Source organism: Myotis myotis, unplaced genomic scaffold, assembly GCF_014108235.1.
Source record: "Myotis myotis isolate mMyoMyo1 unplaced genomic scaffold, mMyoMyo1.p scaffold_m19_p_7, whole genome shotgun sequence".
NCBI classification, from domain to species: domain Eukaryota; kingdom Metazoa; phylum Chordata; class Mammalia; order Chiroptera; family Vespertilionidae; genus Myotis; species Myotis myotis.
In genome coordinates, this window is record NW_023416379.1 from 54116106 (window position 1) to 54140001 (window position 23896).

General features: G+C 37.7%; 1 protein-coding gene across 4 annotated transcripts in view; it reads right to left on the reverse strand.

Annotated features, from left to right (window-relative positions):
• ORC3 (origin recognition complex subunit 3) overlaps positions 1-23896 on the reverse strand; it is a 57079-nt gene that overhangs the window by 22160 nt on the left and 11023 nt on the right. For 3 of the 4 annotated variants that reach the window (XM_036316642.1, XM_036316640.1, XM_036316644.1), the window contains 8 exons: positions 23110-23214; positions 21988-22133; positions 20253-20383; positions 18337-18496; positions 16907-17020; positions 12432-12565; positions 11681-11744; positions 698-814 (listed from right to left, as the gene is read on the reverse strand). In XM_036316642.1, the coding sequence (XP_036172535.1) occupies positions 698-814; positions 11681-11744; positions 12432-12565; positions 16907-17020; positions 18337-18496; positions 20253-20383; positions 21988-22133; positions 23110-23214 (971 nt within the window). The remainder of the gene's footprint in view (positions 1-697; positions 815-11680; positions 11745-12431; positions 12566-16906; positions 17021-18336; positions 18497-20252; positions 20384-21987; positions 22134-23109; positions 23215-23896) is intronic. The other variant, XM_036316643.1, reaches the window with a different exon arrangement.

Sequence of the window (23896 nt, forward strand, 5' to 3'; positions counted from 1 at the left end):
AAACAGCAATGATGAGAATCATTGATGGGCTGCCTCCTGCAGACCCCCCACTGGGGATCGAGCCTGCAACTTAAGCACGTGTCCCCACCTGGAATCAAACCCGGAACCCTTCAGTCTGCAGGCCAACACTCCATCCACTGAGCCAAACCAGCCAGGGCAACAAGTCATTTTTTACATATTTATTGTCTAAACCTTTGAGTTAGGTGCAAACTTTTAAGAATACAAAATTCTTCCATTAAAATCCTACAGATGGTTCATGGGTTTATATGACACAAAGGCCGGCAGAGGATAATTTTGCAGGGAGAAGTACTAATTCCCTTTTAGTTCTTAGTATAATGCAAGGTTAACCATTAAGCATTCTTAAACAGAATTTTTCCATTTCACTAAGGTGGAGGGTCACCTTTGTTTAAGTGATGGAAAGTGTTAAACAGAGAAAGCTGAAATGCCTTAGCACAAATACACTGTAGAGGAAGCAACATCAATAGGATGGATGTGGTCGTTTCTAGTTGTGGCCATCAGAGTAAAAAATATTGTTTCAATTACCAGTAATGGGTACAGCTGGAATGGATTTAGATTGTGCACTCACTGCAAGATTTGGATCCATTTCAAATTCTGATGTTTGAATGTTACCTAAATCAAAGCAAGAAACTACCAATATTCCGACTTCACAGATTCCAAATGAGGAAATTTTGGTTACCTGTCGACCCAATGGGTACTTGGGAAGAGAAGAAGTGAACTGATGAAGACATCTCAAAGCCAGAAAGTAATTTGTATGGTACACATGCAGGCTTTCTAGTAATGATTGTGTCTCCTCCTAAAAAAATCACAGAATACATATGTAAGTCAGTAATTTAAAAAATACAACAATAAATCTACTTAATGGATATATATAATTTCAGAAAAACTGAAAAGAAATGATTCAGAATAACAAATTATCCTTCTCAATTCTGAGAATTTATAATGTATACAAAATCCAGACTAAAGGCTGGGTATTTTTTATTTAGAATAAAGTCTACTTTACACACACCAAAATTAATACTGTGATTTAATCTCCTATCTACAGCACTGCCACAAATACAAGTATGCCCCCCCCTCCCCCAAGATACATGTGTGAAAAATAGCATCTTAACTAGCCAGTGTGGCTCAGTGACTGAACACGAACCAAGAGGTCACAATTCGATTCCTGGTCAGAGCACATGCCTAAGTCATGGGCTCGATCCCCAGTAAGAGGCACGCAAAGGGCAGTCCATTGATGATTCTCTCTCATCTTTGATGTTTCCATCTCTCTCTCCCTCTCCCTCATCTCTCTGAAATCAATATTAAGAAAAACAAACACGAAAGAGAGCACCTTGTTGGATGCCTGCCTGTGCCAGGCACCTAGTGTGTGCCAGAGCAAAGTAGGCCCATTACCCTCTACCTCACTGGCATCAGAAGAGTGAGATGACCAGTAATTAACAGTTACTGAGGCCCCACTTACGATGTATGCTTTTCTTTTTTTCTTTTTTTTAAAATATATTTTATTGATTTTTTACAGAGAGGAAGGGAGAGAGATAGACAGAAACATCGATGAGAGAGAAACATCGACCAGCTGCCTCCTGCACATCTCCTACTGGGGATATGCCCGCAACCCAGGTACATGCCCCTGACCGGAATCGAACCTGGGACCTTTCAGTCCGCAGGCCGACACTCTATCCACTGAGCCAAACCGGTTTCGGCAATGTATGCTTTTCTTAAAGCACAGCTAGAGCTGTGTGCTGGGAGCCGGTCCATGCTTGCTGTTTCAAGGGACCTGGCATATATGGCATACTGTTCTTAATATGTTTGCTCACCTTCTTGGCACTATGTGTTTTAACCAAGGTCTCTGAGAAAGGTTGTTTCCCCAGGTAGGGATTTTCCCCTGAAGTTAGGGAGGGAATAAAACCTCTTAACTAAGTGCCAGGCGGGTAATTAATCACTTTAACTACGAACAATCATGCTTAAGTTACATAATCTTTACTCCCTGGAATGGAGATAAGAAACGCCCTAACCTTTGGAATAGAGATTGATAGGATTGGAATCAACTGGTATAAATACAGATGTAAGAACACAGAACTTAGAAGACAGAACCAAGAGAGACAGAACCTAGGCACAGAACCTACACAGAACATTCTCTAGAGACAGAAGAACTTCGCTGGAGAGAACATGGCAAAAGATCCTGGACAGAAACTGGCCTCAGAACCTAGAGACAGAACCTAGCGAGAGAACATGGCAAAAGATCCTGGACAGAACCTGGCTACAGAACTTGGTTGGAGAACCTAGACAGAACCTGGCTGAAGAACCCGGCTACAGAACCTGGCAACCGAACCTGGCTGGAGAACCTAGCGAGAGAACATGGCTACAGAACCTGGCTGGAGATCCTGACCAGAACTTGGCTAGAGAACCCAACCATGCTGATCAACTGAACGCTGCCTCTGAGTCCCTCTTCGCTGACTCCATCCACACCTTTGGGGACCCCTGGACCTGCTGGGGTGGGACCCCAGCAGCTGTGTTTGAAAGGGAAGAAACATCACAGGTGATTCTGCCTTTTGTTGAGATTCTTGAATATGTACAGGTTTTTCTTTCACTTCACCAATTAAGAAAAAAAATAGTGAAAAAGAGAAATCTAAAGCCAACAAGCTTTATAATTTAGAATTCGGTATGATATGAAAGATAGTGTGTTAAGAAACCGAAAGGATGACTAATCTTGCAGATCAATTTCAAAAGGTTTTTTTTTCTAGGGGGGAAGGGAGGTTGAGGAGAAGGAGCATTGTTTTTTAAACCTTCTGAAGTAGCTTAGAAATGATTTTAAAACACTGCATCCTAGCAAGAGCTTTTCAGGCCTCATATTTTCATGACTGCTTACTTCTGTAACATTTTCTTAACAGGATTATGATTTGCTTTTCAGATTTCTTTTCTCTTCTGAGAAGTCAAATAAAGGACTTTAACTACTGGCCTGTCTTTTTTCGGTAATATCTTGCAGATACCCATTAATTTTAGTAGTCAACCATGCAGAAAAGAACACTTCAGGTATCAATAAATTCAAACAAATCTAAAAAGCAGCAAATCTGAGATATTTTCCTAAACTCTAAATCACTTAGAAATCAATTCCTTGTTTCAGCAATCTATGGATTAGCCCCTAGGCCAGTGATGGCAAACCTTTTGAGCTCGGCGTGTCAGCATTTTGAAAAACCCTAACTTAACTCTGGTGCCGTGTCACATACAGAAATTTTTTGATATTTGCAACCACAGTAAAACAAAGACTTATAGTTTTGATATTTATTTTATATATTTAAATGCCATTTAACAAAGAGAAATCAACTAAAAAAATGAGTTCACGTGTCACAGGTTCGCCATCACTGCCCTAGGCTCTAGGGCAAATAAAAAAAAAAACCCTGAGAGCCTAGGGCAAATTAAAAAAAAAAAAAAGCCTTTAATATCAAAATATTTTTCTCCCCAGTATTTGAATTAGTTGGTTATTCAAAAATCTAGGTCTGCTATCATCATCAGTACACCAGTACATCAGTGCAAATAGTACTTTAACCACCAACTGGGAGAGCATATTTTAATTCTATGTTTACTGTCAACCAGCAATTTTTGCTGCAAGAATTTTTAAAACAGGTAATACCTGACTATTTAGTCAGCAACACTGATCTCTTTCCCCTTAGATTGTCAAATAACAAGAATGACAACAGCCAACACAACAATAGCCATCCAGTGTGAATGAATCAAAATCATACCTATTTTTTTGTCAGGTCAGCAAAAAATGTATTTTTTGGTGTCCTACAGAATGTTAGTAATTAGTTTATGTGCCATGAGATAAAAAAAAAAAAAAAAAAAAGATTGAATATCGCTGCTGTAAACTGTAACACAGGAATTGCATAAAGGCAACAATTGCTTCCCTTGATGAGTGCTTAAATAGCTTTTAAACAGGGGAAGCATTCCATAGAAAAAGGAATCTATTACTGAATAAAGTCATACTTTATGCTACTTGCACTACCCATTACTTTTACTCTGTGGAGTAACAATATATACAAATAACTGAGTGGTACAGTAGAACTGAGTAACATCTTTCCGGAATTGACTTGTATGAGAGAAAAGAATACTTTACACAGCATGGGCAACATTGCACACTCAGGAACTGTGCCCTGGAGTGTGAGATATTTGAAAACTCCATTTCAGATTTCTCAAACACTGATAAAGAACCCTGGGCACCTGCTCCTCAGCTTACACTAACTCTTCAATAAAGTGTTACAGAAAGTTGTGGGCTTTGACATCAGGCCTGGAAATTAATGCCAGATCTTCCATTTGCTAATTGTGACACTTTAGATAGGCAACTTACTTAATCACTTTGTGACTCCCCCATCAATACAAAGGGATGTAAAAACATCTGTCTTATGTGGTGGCTGTGACTCACAGTGAGGCAACGCATAAAAACTAATTGGGAAAAGCTATTAATATTCCCCCATTTCCCCAAACATTTGCTCATGGAAAGGAAAGTAATTTTTCATTATTTAAAAAACCTTTTCAGTATTTCAAGGCCTAGTGTTTTTTATGATCAGATAATGATGACAATTATGCAAATAAGATGAGGCCACAGTCTTATATTTCAGGCACAAGCAATTATAGTAAATTTGAAGGTTCTTTTGACTTCTCAATTTTTCATGAGATACAGTTTCCTAAATGAAAGTTTTAAAGTTGAGAAGAAAAAAAAGAAGGTTTAATTACTAAAGCAACACTATGGGGCAAAAAACACGGTAAAAGTATATCCAGTCTCCTGCTATTTCATCTAAAACCTATAGTTGCCTAACTAATAATAACTAATAATTTATCTATCTTCCATGAAACCTATACATTAAAAGAAAATTATAATGAGGAATTTAAATGACTTAACCAGCCAGGAAAAATTATTACTAATCTATTTAATGAACAAATTCATAGCATTCCAGAGCCAAAAGAAACTCTAAAGGTTATTTGGTTAAACTTCTTTTAAGGGTCTGAAAGCTATGAGTCATCAGAAGTTTCAGTTAGTGATAGCTGTGTAAGCTTATTCTGCTTAAACTTACTAGAACTTGATTGTTAATCGTCAGAGTATACTCTTTAGCCATTGTACCCAGTTGCACTGTACAATTATTCAAGGGACAGACTTTTCAGAAATAAGAAAATGCACAGAATCTTTTAGTCTTTCATCAGCTGCAAATGGTCTAATGTCCCACCTTAGTTTAAACTTCCTAGTTAATTTTATGCAAATGTACATGGTTTAGTTAGCTGAATTTTTTAATTTAAAAATGCACTCTCAAAAAGCCCAGTCCTTAAGTTTATAAAATACACAGTTGGGATACAGTTTTTTTGTTGTTTGTTTTTTAAACCTTAACTGCAATTTTTGTGTGTATGTGTGTTTTTTAATTCTTTATTGTTTAAAGTATTACATAAGTCTCCTTTTCCCCCCAATGACCTCTCCCCGGCTGCCCCCACCCCCCAGCACATGCCCTCACTCCCCTACTGTCCATGTCCATTGGTTATGCTCATATGCATGCATACAAGTCCTTTGGTTGATCTCTTACCCCCTCACCCCTGCCTTCCCTCATAGATTGGACAGCCTGTCTGATATGAGATACAGTTTTAAGACAATATTTAGTAAACACAAAGTCCATAATTTCAAGGGAGTTGAAGGTTTTTTTTAACACCTTGAGTCCAGTCAGAGGATAATGAAAGTGAATCATTTGTTCAGATTTGGATTTCACATATTAGTATAATACTTAAAATAAGGTAAGGGAAAGATAAATAACATAGGGAGTCAATCTAGTTCTGTGGTTCTCAAGAATGGTCTCTAGCATTACCTGGAACCCTGCTGGAAATACAGAGCTACAATGAGAACCTCTGGGGATGGAGCCCAGAAATCTCCTTTAACAATCTCTCCAAGTGATTCTGATCTGATAACCATTGGTTTAGTTCATTAGCGTAAAGAGGAAAGTAGATTTTTAGGGCAGAAAGAGCCCAGACATAAAGAGTATACATTTTTTGGGAATATACTTTGAGGTATATGTCTTAGAAATCTTAGTTTAGAAACTAGGTACAAAAACAAACACTAAGCCCATCCAGCACAGCTCAGTGGTTGAGTCAGGGGTCCTCAAACTACGGCCCACGGGCCACATGCAAATACAAATATTGTATTTGTTCCCGTTTTGGTTTTTTACTTCAAAATAAGATACGTGCAGTGTGCATAGGAAATTGTTCATAGTTTTTTTTAAACTATAGTCCGGCCCTCCAACGGTCTGAGGGACAGTGAACTGGACCCCTGTTTAAAGAGTTTGAGGACCCCTGGTTGAGTGTTGACCTATGAACTAGGAGGCCACGGTTCAACTCCCAGTCAGGGCACATGCCCAAGTTGCGGGCTTGATCTCTAATGTGGGGTGTGTAGGGGGCAGCCAACTAATGATTCTCATTATTGATGTTTCTATCTCTCTCCCTCTCTGAAATCAATAAAAGAATATTTAAAAAAATAAAAATAAAAATAAACTCTAAGCGTAGGAATGTCTATATAACTATGTAATCTATATGATTATGTAAAATATTTTATATATAATCTATATATATAAAAGTCCAGCGACCGCTACAGTGGGAGGACTGGACGACCAGAATAACCGGTCGCTATGATGCGCATTAACCACCAGGGGGCAGACGCTCAACACAGGAGCTGTCCCCCTGGTGGTCAGTGCGCTCCCACAGCTGGAGCTCCACTCAGCCGGATGCAGGGCTCACGGCTGGGGAGTGCAGTGCCAGTGGCGGGAGCCTCTCCTGCCTCCGTGGCAGCGTTCAGGAGCGGTGAGCAAGCAGTAAGGAGCAAGGGGTCCCGGATTGCAAGAGGGTGCAGGCCAGGCTGAGGGACATCCTCCCCTCCCCCACCCCCACCCCTGAGCACAAATTTCATGCATCGGGCCTCTAGTATTTATATATAGTATATAAAACAGTATAGTATATAAAACTATGTATTCACATGAGATCTTAATTTTTATAATAGTAAAAATAGTAACAATATGATTTACATTTACAAAAGTTTTAGTTATATTTGTTTTTAACTTTCACTTGCTGAGCAGACTTTGATTATCACTAAACCTATAAGAAAATTGTACTAGGAATTATTATCTGATTATTTAGATAAGGAAATAGAGGCTTAAATAGGGTAAGTGATTTTCTTATGTACACATGGTTCTTGAGTAGCTGAAGATAAAATGTAAGATTTCTGAGTTTAAGATAAGGATCTTTCCCTACATCACGCAGTACCATATTTTAATGTGAAATTTTTTCCAATTTTTAAAACTGTAGCAAAATACACATGAAGTTGAATTATATTGTATTTAAAAACAAAATTATAAAAAGAAAAAAGCATTATAAGAATAAAATATTCAAAGATACTTTCACTCTACACTATTCAAATCAACAGACACACTAATTTTTCATAGACCTCTTCTGTCCTTGGAATTCAGCAGGTAGCCTGTAGATAACTTTTTCAGGCTAAGGGTATAAATCTTTATGCTCCTTCATATTCTATGTAAGTCTCAAAAAATATGCCTCTAAATGAAAAAACATAAAATCCTAAAATGAATTCGGGAAAGATAAGAAGCAGGCTGATGAGTGCAACAAGAACAAGTACAGTAGAAATAAATGCTTAGAAAGTACACAAAAAGTTACTGAAAAGCAGAGATAAATATCAGGATATTTCTACAAGAGACTAGCCTAGACATTCTCTCCCTTTGTAACTCAATGGTTAAAGGTACTCTAAAAATCTATCCCTGGCTTTTAAAAATAAACTCTCGAAAGAAAGTTCTAGCAGGAAATGCACTTGGCAACAAGCTCACTTAGCAGAGAGCTAATCTATGTGATCTTAAAAGACTTTAGTAAACATGCACTCCCAGTGGCTCTTAAATTTCCTCTCTACCAAAATAACCTGCATTAGGGTTTGAGGACTTTCTGTACTGCTCTAGAAAGGTTACAGAAATTATGAAAACGATTCTTAAACTCAATCTAGAAGTAATTTTATATTAAGGCCCAGTGTGGATTCTGCATTTAAAATGATGTTTAATAGCTTAGCTGGTGTAGCTCAGAGGTTGAGCTTTGACCCAGGAACCAAGAATTAGCTGGTTCAAATCCTGGTCAGGGTGCATGCCCAGGTTGTAGGCTTGATCCCCAGTAGTGGGTGTGCAAGAGGCAGCCGATCAATAATGTTTCTCTTTCATGGATGTTTCTATCTATCCCTCTCCTTTCATCTCTCTCTAAAAAAATAAAGAACATATTTTTAAAAAGTAATCCTATATAATAAAAGCCTAATATGCTAAGTGTCCGGTTGTCCAGTCAGCCGTTCAACCAATCAAAGCGTAATATACTAATGATATGCTAAGGCCGCTCAACCACTCGCTATGACGTGCACTGATTACCAGGGGACAGACACTGACCTTTAGGTTAGCTTGCTGCTGGGGTCCGGCTGATCGGGACTGAGTGACACAGGCCAGACACACCCTGGAGCCCTCCCGCAGTCCCTCCCCGGCTGGCCAATCTCCTGTGTCCCTCCCTGGCCCTGACTATGAACTGGTGGGGGTCCCTCGGCCTGCCCTGCACCCTCTAGCAATCCAGCACCACTCGGGGGATATCGGAGAGCCGGTTTCTGCCTGATCCAACACAGGAGCTGCCCCCTGGTGGTCAGTGTGTTCCTGCAGGGGGAGTACTGCTCAGCCTGAAGCTGGGCTCACACCTAGAGAGCACAGCAGCGGTGGCGAGAGCCTCTCCTGCCTCCTCAGTAGCGCTAAGGATGTCTGACTATTGGCTTAGGCCCACTCCCCGGGGGTAGCAGGCCTAAGCCATCAGTCAGACATCCCCTGAGGGCTCCCGGACTGTGAGAGGGCACAGGACTAAGGGAGTGCACGAATGTCGTCCACCAGGCCTCTAGTCTATATCTATTTATCTATATAAAGAGCCAGGGTCCATAACAACCAAGGTTCGACCAAACACCAGAAGTCAGTGCTGGGTTGCCATGGCGACCCAGCACTGACTGCCAAGGGGGCTGTGGATCAGGTCCAGAGAGAGGCCTGCAGAGAGAGAGGCAGGGTCTGATTCCCAGCCTCCGTGGAAGCTGTTGATCAGCCGTTGCCTCTCTCTCTCCCGGCTTCGCCAGCAGCCATGCCTCTGTTTCTCTCTGGGCCTCCTCGAGGGCTGCTGATCAGCCCCACCTCTTTGATCAGGCCCAGAGATAGGCCCGGAGATGCTGACTGGCACAGAAATGTACCAATCAGAACCAAATCTGGGTGAATGCCAGGAGCCAATGGCTGCCTAGGAGGCAGAGCTTCTGACGCTGACCGGCATAGAAACTGACCAATCAGAACCTAGTCTGGGTGAACTGTGAAGGCAGAACCTAAGGTGGGGGCTGAGGAGGGGTTTTAAGGGCAACAACTGTTTGGTGTAAGGTGTAAGAAAGCAGTTCAATTTTTTCATGACCAGTTTGGTAGTATAATGCTTATGGCTGGCTATCAGTCCATAAGGATTATGTGTTTTTTTCTGTCCAGAGCATCTCCTCCCGCTGAAAAAGGCAATCATATCCTATATAATCTATCTATACTACTAAAAGGGTAATATGCTAATTAGACCGGGTCGACTGGCCATCTTCCGGACGTCCAACTTCCTTCCAGACAAAGCCGTTGTGGTGAGGGCCGAGGCAGAGGCAGTTAGGAGCGATCAGGCCAGCAGGGGAGGGCAGCTGGGGGTAAGATCAGGCTGGGAGGGGAGGGCAGTTGGGGGCGAGATCAGGCCAGTAGGGGAGGGCAGTTAGGGGCGATGAGGCAGGCAGAGGCAATTAGGGGTGATCAGGCCAGCAGGGGAGGGCACTTGGGGCCAAGATCAGGCCGGCAGGGGAGGGCAGTTAGGGGTGATCAGGCAGGCAGAGGCAGGTAGGGGCCATCAGGCAGGCAAGCAGGTGAGCGGTTAGAAGCCAGCAGTCCCAGATTGCAAGAGGGATGCCCCCAATTGGAGAGGGTGCAGGCTAGGCTGAGGGAAGCCCCCTGTGCACGAATTTCGTGCACCAGGCCCCTAGTATATATATATATATAAAGGCCTAAGCAACCATTACGAGCAGTTGACTGGTCGACCAGTTGCTATGACGTGTACTGACCACCAGGGGGCAGATGCTCAATGCAGGAGCTGCCCCCTGATGGTGAGTGCGCTCCCATAGCAGGAGCACGCTCAGCCAGAAGCTGGGCTCACAGCTGGTGAGAGCAGCTGTGGCGGTGGGAGCCTCTCCCACCTCCGCAGTAGCACTACCGAGCGGTGGCAGCAGGCACAGCAGGGCCGGGATGAGTGGAGCGGTGCCCGCCCCAGCTCGGGATCCTTCCAAGCCGCCTGCCACTTTGCACACTGCTACATCCCCCGAGGGGCCCAGGATTATAAGAGGGCACAGGCCAGGCTGAGGGACCCCACCGGTGCACAAATCCATGCACTGGGCCTCTAGTGTTTAATAAAAGTGTTTAATTCTCTATTGTAATGTTGTATGTCAATTGTACCTCAAGAAAACCATTCTTAATAATTTTTTAGATTTTACAAAAAGGAGGTAAATTAGTATTTAGAACTATACAGAACATATGCCCTCTGGGGACTAACATTCTTTTACTCAAAATCTGAAAATAATACATAATAGCAAAACTCACACATAGCACCAGAGCTTAACTTCAATCTCATCTTAATTTTATTACAATTTTCTAACAACTTTTTCCTTAAAATGGCATAAAGAGTATAAAAATAAGTGTGACATTATGAATTTCTATTGTCCATCAGTAAGAGACTTGTTAAATAAAATGAAGGGACATTCATTCAATAAAATACTATGCCACTGTTTAGTACAGATATGCAATGATTTCCAAAATTAAGTGCAAAACAAAGCAAGGTAGATATAATAGTGTATATAATATACTTATTTCTGTAAGACAGTGGAGGAAACCCCCATAATATATATATATAATTACTTGTGTATGTGGAGAATATCTCTAGAATGATATGTAAGAAACTAATAACGCTGGCTATATTCAGGAAGAGAAAGAGGGCAGTTGGAATCTTTTCACTCTATATTGCCTTTGCCTTGTGAATGATGTACCATGTCCAACTATTATTCATGAAAGATATAAACCAAACTCTTTCTTTTGATATTCCCTTCATTTTATGGCTAATTCATAATATTTTAAGCTCATTACTTCTTTCCTGGCATTATATTATCAATATATAATGACATTGTATCAAATCAATACCCACTTAGCAGTGGGTTCCTAAACTACATGGCTTCTATGTGCTTTTATTTATGACAGTCTTTAAAAGGACATTAAAATGAAACTGTCTGCAGTTTCCAAACTGTCATGTGGAAAGAAAACTGAGATCTAAAAGTGTTTTCAAAATAGACCATAGGAGAAATCTAATGTTCTAGTTGTTAATAAAGTCTTATCTTTGATATGAGGTTTAGTGTAATCTTTAATAGTCACATTCCTATATGATTATCAAGGACTACTTCATTCTACAAAGCATATTAAGATATACAAATGTTTTGTAAAATTAACTCAATATATATTATGTGTATATTCTTTTTCATTAAGAAAACAAGGAGAATAAAACTGAAATACAGCCACACTCCTACCTTTAAAAATCTCTCATTAGTCAACAGTGCAACCTGCTTTTCTGTAGCTTGCTTTTCCACGTACCTAAAATGTTTACCGTATCAAACACAAAAAGAGAAAATTAAACATTCTAAGTATTTGAATAACACATGGGGGAAAAGAACTACCTAGATTGGTGGTCACATTCTTTCATTTCTTCTCAAAAATACATTCAAGATGATAGTTTAATGATATTTTTAACTCCTTAAGTCAGCTGCAGTTCACAGTCTAGGGGCCCAATCATAATCTCCAGAAATAGGAAATGTTATTTATAAAAAGTAACTCTGGAGAATCTGTAAATTATGTCTCCTTGTAAAAAATACTTTTCTTCATGCCAAATTTTCAAATCCAACAAAGAAATCTCACAGTTAAAAACAGAAGGGGCACAGCCAGTGTGGCTCAATGGTTGAGCATCAATCTATGAACCAAGAGGTCACAGTTTGATTTCCAGTAGGGCACATGCTGGGTTGTGGGCTCCATCGGGGCATCAGGAGGCAGCCAATCAATGATTCTCTCTTATCATTAATGTTTCTATCTCTCTCTCCCTCTCTCGTCCTCTCTGAAATTAATAAAAATATATTTTCAAAAAACACAGAAGGGTTTAAATCTGCTCTAAAAAAATTAAGTTTCTTTTTCCTTTTTCATCTTTAAAAATAACTGCATCTGAGATCCCTCATTTTGGCCCAAACTCTATCGTAAGACATGTTAAATATACACTTTATTTTTTTTTACCTCCTAAATGATGGAAGACGTCGGATGTTTTCACATTGATTATCTGATAAAAAATGTATTCTTCTCTTGGCTTCTGGGAGATTACAACACAGAACACTGAGGGGCTGGGAATAGAAATGCTCTAATAGAGAAAGCTGAAAAAAATGTAAAGGTTAAATATATTTGTTATATTTTGGCTGTAAATCTTTTGCCCTATGTCTGCTCAATTTTTTAGTTGTTTTTTTAAACAGCAGAAGTATTTATGACACAAAACATACTTAATGGTCACAGTAACACTGCAAAAAATACATAAATGGTTAATACCTTTAATATTTTAAGGTTTTCATTTTGTGGACAAGGTCAAAACATTATAATCTCTGAAGTATAAACTAAAGAAACTAATACAAATAGATAAATTAGTTATTTGCAGAAGTAACTCACTTAAAATAGCAGTACAGTAAATGTTGTGGGGATGAGACTGGGATGTGACCTAAGGTTCTAATTGATGTCCCAAAACTCATAAAAAAATACCAATCTAGAATCAGTGTAAAAACTGGTCTGCTAAATAAATAAAAATGTTACAATGGTAGAAGCTTTGCCTATTCTTTTTTCATAAAAAGAATAATGAAAAGTGATGATGGCTAAAGAAAATGTATCTTTTAAAATTCAGTTTTACTTCATGGAGGAAAACATAGTACAGTATCTGATAGGTACAAGTAATCTAGTAACTAGAATGCTGTAGTTGTCACAGTATAAGGATGAATGATTTTCCAGATTCTGGCATAACTGATAAGATATATCTCGTAAAACTCTCCAAATATTAAAAACTTTGACTCTAAGCAACCTTTTATTGACCAGTTTGCTTTTTTCCAGGTACCTTGATACTGGAGAGACAGTTCCCTACATAGTAGACAAAACACACTGTGATCACTGGGAAATAGCATTCCCATCACAAAATAAGAAGTTAATATGCTAGTTTACATAACACTCTTAAGGTATTTGAGCTTGGTCCTTCCTGGGTAAAATAATAATGAATTTCTGAGCCTACAGAGCTACAGACCAGATACCCCAGGCTAGAGAAAATCCTCCAAAATAGTTCATTCTGGAGGAAATATAAGGCTGTAAGGTGAAGGACCAGCCTAACTTAAAAACAAGTATAAATCAGAAAGCAACTATCCATGCCAAGTGCTAAATTATTTTTGCACATATTAACATAATCTTGTTTCTTACTTATATTTTCCAATGACATTAATGTGGTAATACTTATTCTAATGTTAACACCATTTTTTAAACATAAGAAAAATAAAAATCAAACATGATAAGGAACTTCCTTGAGAAGATGAATGGGAGCAAGTCACAAGTTACAGTAGAGCTACAAATAGGATAAGAACCCAGTGTCACTTAACTATTTTGTCCAAGTGCGTCCTCAATCTCTGGGTCAATTAATAAGTTGGTTAACATATCCACCTGATGAAGGAAGGATTTAAACATATGCAGAATGATCATATTCCCTATTTATCACTACAGAAATCAGGACTTACACATATTTCCCACTGATGATTAGGAAAACTGGAAAAATGGGGTCTAAATGTTCTGCCACTTATTAGCTATGTGACCTAGGCCAAGCTACTTACCCTAAGGCTGTATTTTCATGTGCAAAATTGAGGGTAATAATACATTAATGAAACAAAGAAAATACTTAGTAAAGTGCATAAAGGAGGTGCTTAGTAAATGATCAGAAACCTATAAAATCATCCAATCTGATTCCCCTGATTTTATAGATGAGAAAACTGAGACCCATAGAGATTAGTAACTTGGTTAATGTCCTTTTCTTCACTCACTTTTTCAATGGTATTTGAGACTACAATTTATATTTCCTAAAGCTCCTTCTTCCCTTGACTTCAGTAGTATTCTACTTTCTATTGGCTTTCCTTTTGTTTTTAGTCTCCTTTTCTATTGCTCATGTTTATGTATCAGTCTGCCTTACGGTTCTACTCTTAGTGCGTTCCTTACTCTTCTGCTTGATGCTTCATACTCATTACATGACTTCAACTAACCACCTTTTAATGATAAATCCTAAATATTTCTAGCCCAGATTTTTTTCCTCAGTGCCAAGTCTTTATATCCAAGAAAACCTAAATTAACCTACTCAAAAACTCACCCTTTTCTAACTGGCTTTCATTTATATTAAATGTACACTTAATAAATGGTACCAACCTCCAATCTATCTGCCAAACCAGAATCTTTGTATCTGTCCCTTATGCTCCTCTCTTACACATCCTATCATCTACTTAAGTCACCAGATTCTGTTGATGCTATCTCATCCTCAAATTTGTTTCCTCCTCTCTATTCCCACTATCACTACCTTATTTAGCCCTTGTCATATCTTGTCTATATTACTGCAGTAGATCTCTGATAGATCTCTCCCTCTCTGGTTGCCTTTGCCGGGACTGCTCTTCCAATTCTGACCTGGCTAGCTCTTCTTCCTTAGGACACACTTCTTTCTATATAATCTCCAGGAATGTTTCTTTCATAGCATTGACTCAGAACTATAAATGCATGTTTACTTTTCTGCCTCCTTCATTAAGCAATGAGCAATTTGAAGGCAGACATTTCTTTGTCTTATGCATTTCTAGAACTTAGCATGGTGCTTGGATTTTAGTAGGCTCTTAATAAATAATTATGAATAAATAAATAAAATGAAATGAATAAGAAGTTAGAAGTTGTTATAACTCCATCATCATTTAATTTCACATATTGCTAAAGTAAATATTTTCTTGCTTTTAAATACTTTTATAAAAAATATCTAAACTGAAAAAAGACATATATTAGCCACAACATACCACTACAGTGTTTTATATGGAAGAAGAGTGGATATGGAAAGTAATTTATAATCATCTAGGCACTACATAAACATGAGGTATTATATTGTGCTTTTGTACTGACGTTACTAATATACAGGTTTTAATCAATTTGACAACTGACATATGTTCACAATGATTACACTTTGCTAAGGTATTTTAGGTAGTCACCAAGAGAAGGAAATAATATTAAGTTTTAAACAACTAAAGAATGGGGTCTATTTTTAGTTTAGAATAGATGTTATGAAGCTAGGTTAATGAATTTTTTTCTGGCAATTTAGGAAATCTTGGTGAAAATGCATTCCCAATATATAAGAATAAATATAAATGAACACATACACATATATGCAGAGGACAGCAAGCTATGACCCACAGCCCATTTTTATATGGCCTAGGAATGTTTTTTATATCTTTAAAGGGTTGTTGTTTTTTTAAAAGAAAACAAAGACTATACAACAGAGGCCATATGTAGCATGCAAAGCCAAAAATATTTAATATCTGGTCCTTTACAAAAATGTTTGCTGACCCCTTATATATAACACTAGAGGCTCAGTGTACGAAATTCATGCGGGGGGGGGGGGGGGCCCAGCCTGCACCCTCTCCAATCCAGGACCCCTTGGAGGATGTCCAACTGCCAGCTCAGGCCCAATCCCGGGGATCGGGCCTAAACCAGCAGTCGGCTATCCCTCTCACAATCCTGGACCATTGGCTCCTAACCACTCACCTGCCTGATGGCCTGGTCACCCCCAACTGCCCCCCTGCCGGCCTGGTCGCCCCTAACTGCCCCCACTGCTGACCTGGTCACCCCCAACTGCCCCCACTGCTGACCTGGTCATCCCCAACTGCCCTCCCCCTGCTGGACTGGTTGCCCCACGCAGTCTGCTGTTCAGTCGTTTGGTCATCCCTCACTAACTCCCCTGCTAACCTGGTCGCCCCATGCAACCTGCTGCTCAGTTGTTTGGTAGTCCCCTCACTAACCCCCCTGCCAGCCTGGTCGTAGGCAGCCATCATGTGAGGGCATGAGGGTCAATTTGCATATTACCTCTTTATTATATAGGATTTCCTAGGTAGAAAGTCTATAAGCTTTCATCAATTTTTTTTAAAAAGGTCTCTTGCCAAGACTGGTTTGGCTCAGTGGATAGAGCGTCGGCCTGTGGACTGAAGGGTCCCAGGTTCGATTCTGGTCAGGGGCATGTGCCTTGGCTGCGGGCACATCCCCAGTGGGAGGTGTGCAGGAGGCAGCTGGTCGACGTTTCTCTCTCATCGTTGTTTCTGACTCTCTATTCTCTCCCTTCCTCTCTGTAAAAAATCAATAAAAATATATTAAATAAATAAATAAATAAATAAATAAATAAATAAAAAGGTCTCTTTTCCCACCCCACCCCCTAACATGGTTAAGAATCATTGGAATGGACAGGGGCCCTTTTCTATTTTGCTATCCAATTAATGCATTCTCTATATTTTTGCTGCAAGGTAACAAAGCAATAGTAGGACCTAGAATAATATAACTTGAATTTACTTACTCTAGATTTTGCCATTTAAAATGCCTTAAATATCACACTAGTCAATTTGAAATAACATGCAAATTATTTAGAATCAGCTTGGGAATTTTCAAATCCATTAGTGTCTTCTTACCTGAAGTCCTTTTATAAAGTTCTGTATTGAGAAATCATAATATAAAAAGATGCTGGTCAGAATCTGTAATACTTTTTCACTTAGTTTAAAGGGAAACTGAGTTGTAAGAAGTAGCTGAAAGAGATAAATGGGGGATAGGACATACTCCTTGTTAGTCTTTATTCTTCATAAATATCAAGTATAAGTAATGAGTCAAAGAATAAGACTATGACACAGTAACTATAAGAGTTATAATAGTAGCTAGGTTTTTTAGGTTTAAACATCAACTAAAATTTTAAATTAATTTACACAACAATAACAAAAAGGAGCTGTTCATACCACATGCTCAAAATCAAAGATGTCCATCACCTCCTATTCAATTCCTCATTTTTAAAAATACTGCCTATCAACTATATAAACCCCTTTCTCCCACCAGAAGCCATTGAAGCTACAAGTTTTAGCAATTCTTGTTATCTGATTTCTTTCTCATCCCTACTGATACACTTTATGTACTATTAGATAAGAAACCCCAAATTAACATGTTTATTTCAAAAATATAAAATAGCTGAATTTGTATTAACTAGCTAATTTTCAATGGCCTATAGTGAAGATTTCACATCTGAAAATGAAGTCATATTAGACTTCAAAATTTTTTTTTATAATTTATCTTTATTGTTGAAAGTATTACAGATGTCTTCCTTCCTCCTCCCTCATTGGCCCCCTCCACCCCACTCCTGCCCCTCCCCAGGTCTAGACATTTTAAACAAAAACATGGTCATAGAAGGCCAACTGAACTTGGCTACAACCAAGCAATTTTAAAAACTATAGCTGGAAAAATTTTCCCTAGAGTGTCAGCAAACCAATGGATACCACCTTTATGGGGAAAAATTGTAGAAGTGGTTAGTAACTAAATGGAAGGTTGTCATTAGTTTACCTTACACAAGCAACATAAAGCACATCTCAAGGGAGCTGAGTCTAGCAACAATTTGTGGAAGGTCAATACTAAAGAAGTGTATTTCTATTTAGGTAGAGGCATAGAGCTATGGTTTGGGAAAATATTAGTATTTATTTTCAGTCAAGAGCAGCATGACAAGAGTCCACTAAAAATTTCAAATCATTTAATATTAAATATGAGTCAAAATATTGTTACCAGGAAGTCATTAAATTCTGTAAAAATTTATTTTTAAAACCAATAATTTTCCATTGAGTAATAACTGATTGATAGCTATAGATTGACAGATATCATTCTTTTCATAAATCTTATCTCTTTATCTCAAGAGGCAATACTATACCACAAAATCACTCAATAAAAATATTAAAATATGTGAAGGAATATGTTCAATATCATACTCTGAAGAGATGCAGAAATTTATCATTAACATTTATACTTATAATCTATTCTTGGCAATTTTCTTTCATCCTATTTCACTGATAAATTTCTTTATTTTTACCTTATCAATTACTGTAGTCAGGTGCTCCTTGCAAGACAAAGATTGGAATATTTCTATACACAACATAGATGATACTGCATGAGGAAGCAACCGATGGATGATAACAGGAGATGTGGCAATTCCAAAAATGAGTATTAGTGGAAATTCATGTAGATGCTGACTAGTTTAAAAAAAAATACAGAAGTGGGATTTCTTTAGCAAATATATTTCAAAACAATCTCAAGTGTTAGAAGAGGTGTAAGATACCATACAATTTAACCTCTCACCCAAAATTTGAGTCCCATTTATAGTCTTCCTCAGAGTTAGTTATCCAGCCTATGCTTTAAGAGTTCAGTGACATGAAGATTACTAATTTTCAAGGTAACTTATTCTATTTATAGACATTTCTAACAGACACATTTCGAAGACATAGTTTTAGTGGGCATTACTAAAAAATATTACATCCTTTCCTCGCATCCTTAACTCAACCTTATTGAATATGATTGATTCTTAGCATTACCAACAGGAACACAAATGACTTCCCCAGAGTAAAACAGTTCTCTTCTTGAGAGCTACTGCAGGTTAGTCCTATGTAACAAGGCTGCTGATCTTGCTTAGTCCCTCCTGTTAGCTATTGCTTTTCATAGTATAGCTGTATACAGTTCTACCATCATAGGAGTATTGCATGGACTCTGTTACTGTTTTAAGTTCTTTTTCCTTACTTTTGATGGTAAAAGTAGTCACAAGTCTGAGCTTCATAAAAGTAGAGCTTTTCCATCACTATTCTATACTGTACATTTTTCCAGTATGTTAAGCATTCAGTATTAGCATTACGAAAAGTCTGAGGCCCTAACTGGTTTGGCTCAGTGGATAGAGCATCAGCCTGCGGACTGAAGAGTCCCAGGTTCGATTCTGGTCAAGGGCATGTATCTTGGTTGTGGGCACAAACCCAGTAGGGGGTGTGCAGGAGGCAGCTGATCGGTGTTTCTCTCTCATCAATGTTTCCAACTCTCTATTCCTCTCCCTTCCTCTCTGTAAAAAATAAAAAAATATATATATATATTTTTAAAAAGTCTTAGGATCTAGAAATCTTAGTTTTAGTGGGGAAAAAAGACACTATCAAAATAGGAATAATAAGTATATTAGTAAATTAAACACATGTAGCCCTGACTATTAAACAAGTTAACATATAGGAAACAAAATAAATTATACTTTAAGAAATGTACCACGGGTAATGCAAGCTATTGGATTTTAAAATAGAGTTAAATCTCACAGGACTGCCTTAAAGATCCAATGAGATCAAGGAAGTAGATTCTCACTAGATATCTACAACAATAAAAGCATAACACGCTAATTAGACCGGATGACCTTCTGGACGAAGCTGTGGCGGTGGGGGCCAAGGCAGAGGCGGCCACCACGGTGGCGGGGGCTGAGCCACTTGCACAAATTTTGTGCATCAGGACTCTAGTATTATATAAAATAATATTATTTAGAAAACATTCTTGCTCAGTAGAGCTAACTCAAACAGTAGGGCTAACTCAAAACTTCTAAGGGTGGAGAGGTAACAGAAAATAATACCTGACAAAAACATCTCAATCTGTAATACTTTATACATTCAAGGAGCAAGTAAGAGACAGACAATCTTGGCGAGATAGAAATTAGGTTCTATACTGCCTTATCATGCTAATTTAAAATTGGCTGACTTTTGTCTTTTGATTCTCATTCTTTGGTCAAAAAGCAAATGAAAATCTGATAGGAGATCTTTGAACATTCAATTATAAGGAATTTGAAATCATCTTGCTTTACATCCTTTTGGTATTAAAATAAAGATTATGTTGCCATTCATTTTCTCTGAAAAAGATTGTTTTTAAGTTAAAGATGGTATGGTTTCTTAATACAAGAAATTTTGTGCAAAAACCAGGTGATACATCATCTACCTGCTGATAATTATGAAGTCTTGGAGTACTTTTGTGGTGAAGCTTTCCATATCTTTTAAGATAAGCACAACAGGAGGAGATTGCCATTGGCTAGAAGTCCTCTTTTTCCGTGGCTTTCCTGGGTCTGTCTTCTTTTAAGCCATTGTGAAAAGAAGGAGTTAAAAAGTAAGCCTTACCAACCAAATAATGCTATACCTGTAGATCTCTCTCCCTTTATATTTCACAGTAACAGTGTGTGTGTTTTTTTTATTTCTCCCACATATTAAACTGAAACTCATTCCAACATTTATTAGCAGAATCTTTCCATTTGACATGGGAATAATAACCAAGAAGAAAAAGGTCCAGTAAAATCTATAACTCATAAGAAATATTTATATTTTCTGCTATCTGAAAAAATGAACGAAAAGCATAGGGAGAAGAGAACATTCTCTATAAAATTTATTTTTCTGTTGGCAGAATGTCATATTTTCCTTTGCTTTAAAGGTGAGAAGTAGTATTTTTAATTAAAATGCATAATGAATAACCCAGCTCCACTACTGTAAAATTTCAAGTTGAAAAGCATCTTAAATTATCATCTAGTCCAATCCCAATCTTTTAAATTGCATACAGTATTTGATTTCTACAAAATCTAAAATTCTGGCCCTGGCCATTGAGGCTCATTTGGTTGGAGTGTTATCCCGTACACTGAAAGGTTGTGGGTTAGATTTCTGGTTAGGGTACATACATAAGTTGTAGGTTCAATCCTCAGTGGCGGCATACAGGAGACAACTGATCAATGTTTCTCTCATACATTGATGCTTCTCTCTCTTTTTCTCTTTCTATCTCTCTCCTTGCCTCCCTCCCTCTCTCCCAACCTCTCATGAAACACATGCAGGAGTCACCCAATTGATGTGTTTCTCTCACATCAATGTTTCTGTCTCTCCCCTTCCCTTCCACTTTCTCTAAAAATCAATGGGAAAATAACCTTAAGTGAGGATTAATAACCACAACAAAAAATCTAATTCTGGATCAAACTAAGATACTGCAGTAAGCATTAGACCCAATTTGATACCTACATATTGCAAAAGGAAGCTTCACTTATGATGACTTCAGCAAATACATCCATCAAAAAATGTCAATACAGTATTTTTTCTCATACTATCTGGCTACACAGCATCACAAACTAAGGCTATAGTTTTATGGTATAGTTACCCATGAATCACCTAAGTTATTCATTTTCACCAGAGACTAACATGGTAGAATAAAATTTCTTTTTATTTATCTGTTTATTGAATACACTTTACTTACAGAGCATTTACTCCCCAAGAATTCTAAACATGGAACAAATTTAAAGTTCTTAAAAATATATACCTATGGCTATTTCTCATCAGACTAAGTTGATAACAGATACTGACAGCATGGTTCTACTGCACAAAAGCAAATATTGAGGAACCTATGAGATAATATATTAACATTATAGACATTGTTACAGAGATAAAATCTGCAGCAGAACCAATTCCAAATGCTGTTTTTGTCACTAGATGACATTCTCCCACAAATAAAATGGCCTTGTAGGAACCTAAACTTCTACCAGGAAATAGGCTGCATACTGATAAAAGAAGCTACTATTAAATTAACAGCTAGTGCTACATAAGCATATCCTTATTAGAACAAAATAGTACTATGCTTAATATAATCCCAAGCCTCTTCAATCATATGCCAATTTCCTGGGAGAAAATTGTCAGTGTACATTTACCTGTGTGACATTCATATACCAACTCGAAAGAGAATCCATTGAACAATGTGTCCTTTTCTGGATATCTTTTTCCTCCTCTTTGGATTCCACATCTACACGGCAGTCCATCAACTGTGAGAACACCTTTTGTAAAAAATGTTTCATATCTGCAGTAGATAAAACGTAAGAAAGTTTATCTCTCCTTAAAGCAAATCTAAAACAACTGAAACTTCCCGATCAGTAGAATGTGTTTTCTATACTTAACATTAATTAGCATAACATTTAATGTATTGACTATTAATGTTCATTAGTATTCTCTCAATATTTAAATTTCATTAATTGAGACTAACACTAGGCCAAAGTTTATTTGTATTGTCTATAATAAAAGTGTTACCTAAATAAATGTATAACTATGAAAACTATTAATTATATTAGGAATAATATATATTTTAATTACTTCAGGACAGCAAAATGTTTTTAAGGACCCTAAAAAAGACCAAAAGTGTTATTTACATAAGTTATTTTACTGATTATAAATCTTCCTTAAAGTCATTTTTACAGATATCCTAAGGGCTTTTACTTCATTACAATCAATTAATGAATATGAAAGTAATATAAAGCACATAAGCACATCAGTCCAAAGCTAAGCACATTTTACTCTTAGTGTCTACATCCTTTATGATTTATTTAATGGCTTCAGATACCCAAGGTAAGCTCTGACAATGGACCATTTTTACCAATGGTGGCCTTTCAAAATGGAACAATAAGATGATCTGAGCCTATAAATATAAGCCTACGTAATCTATTCTCTGTTAGGCTAAGTAAGAACTCCCAATTCCTCAATTCTCAGCTCTCTGTCCCAAACATTCTAACTTGAAATGCCTGGACTATTACTGGCAGTGAAGCTCATATGGCAGGAGGAGGGCTGGAATAAAGTGTCAAAGACTCCTGCAACTTGGGAGGCACTAAACTTCACCCTGCTAAAATATAGTACCATACTCTTCCCACAAATAAAAAGGGATGAAGAAAGCTTGAGAGACACAGACAGACAGATATGGAGAGATACACAAAGAAAGATGGAGAGAGAAGGGCCAAAGAAATTGGTAACACCTCACCAAGGTTATTAAAGCATTTATACTTTACCTGGACAGTCTCTAGCTTGTAATGAGACTACATATGGAGTGACATTATTCTGAACGGCTTCTGTTAGGCTTCTGAATGTAAATTCATGATCTGTTACATTCACACCTATGGGATTATACATCAATATTACACCATCATTTTTATTATTAATAATTTAACAACAAAAGCTATTTAACATGTCAAGTGAATTGCTAAGTAAAAGTATTTTTACATGATTAATAAAACAACACACTGCATAAATGAAGAGATCTCCAGTAATACTAGATATCTAGAGGCACACACTATACTTATTTGTTAGGAAAGATATTTAGCACAATTTCTCTTTTAAAAAAAAATTACTGGGGATGTGTAGTTGACCCTTGAAAACATCTTAAGAACATCTTGAAAACATTTCATTTCTTTGTCACATTCATTAAGAGCTCTTTAAAATAATTACTCAAAAATAAAGACTATGGATTCCAATCTTACTGTGACCCTCATTTAACAGCTGAGGAGAATCCAATCAGTAATATTATTTATGATCACAGTAGTAAATATAATAGGTAAAGTGTACACTAAACTGATTCCTGAGGAAAGAGTCTAAAACCAAATTATATTATAGTTTTTGGTCCTTTAGGTATTTACTAAATTCCAATTCTCATTTCCACACATCAGAATTTTAGTGCTCTTCATGCAGTTATCAGAATTGAGTGAAAACTTCCCACTACTTTGGAAAAAATTCTATTAACTGGTAACTTCCCTAAGGTCCCAATCTGTGCTTTCTAGAAAGAGCTTAGGCATTTCGGCA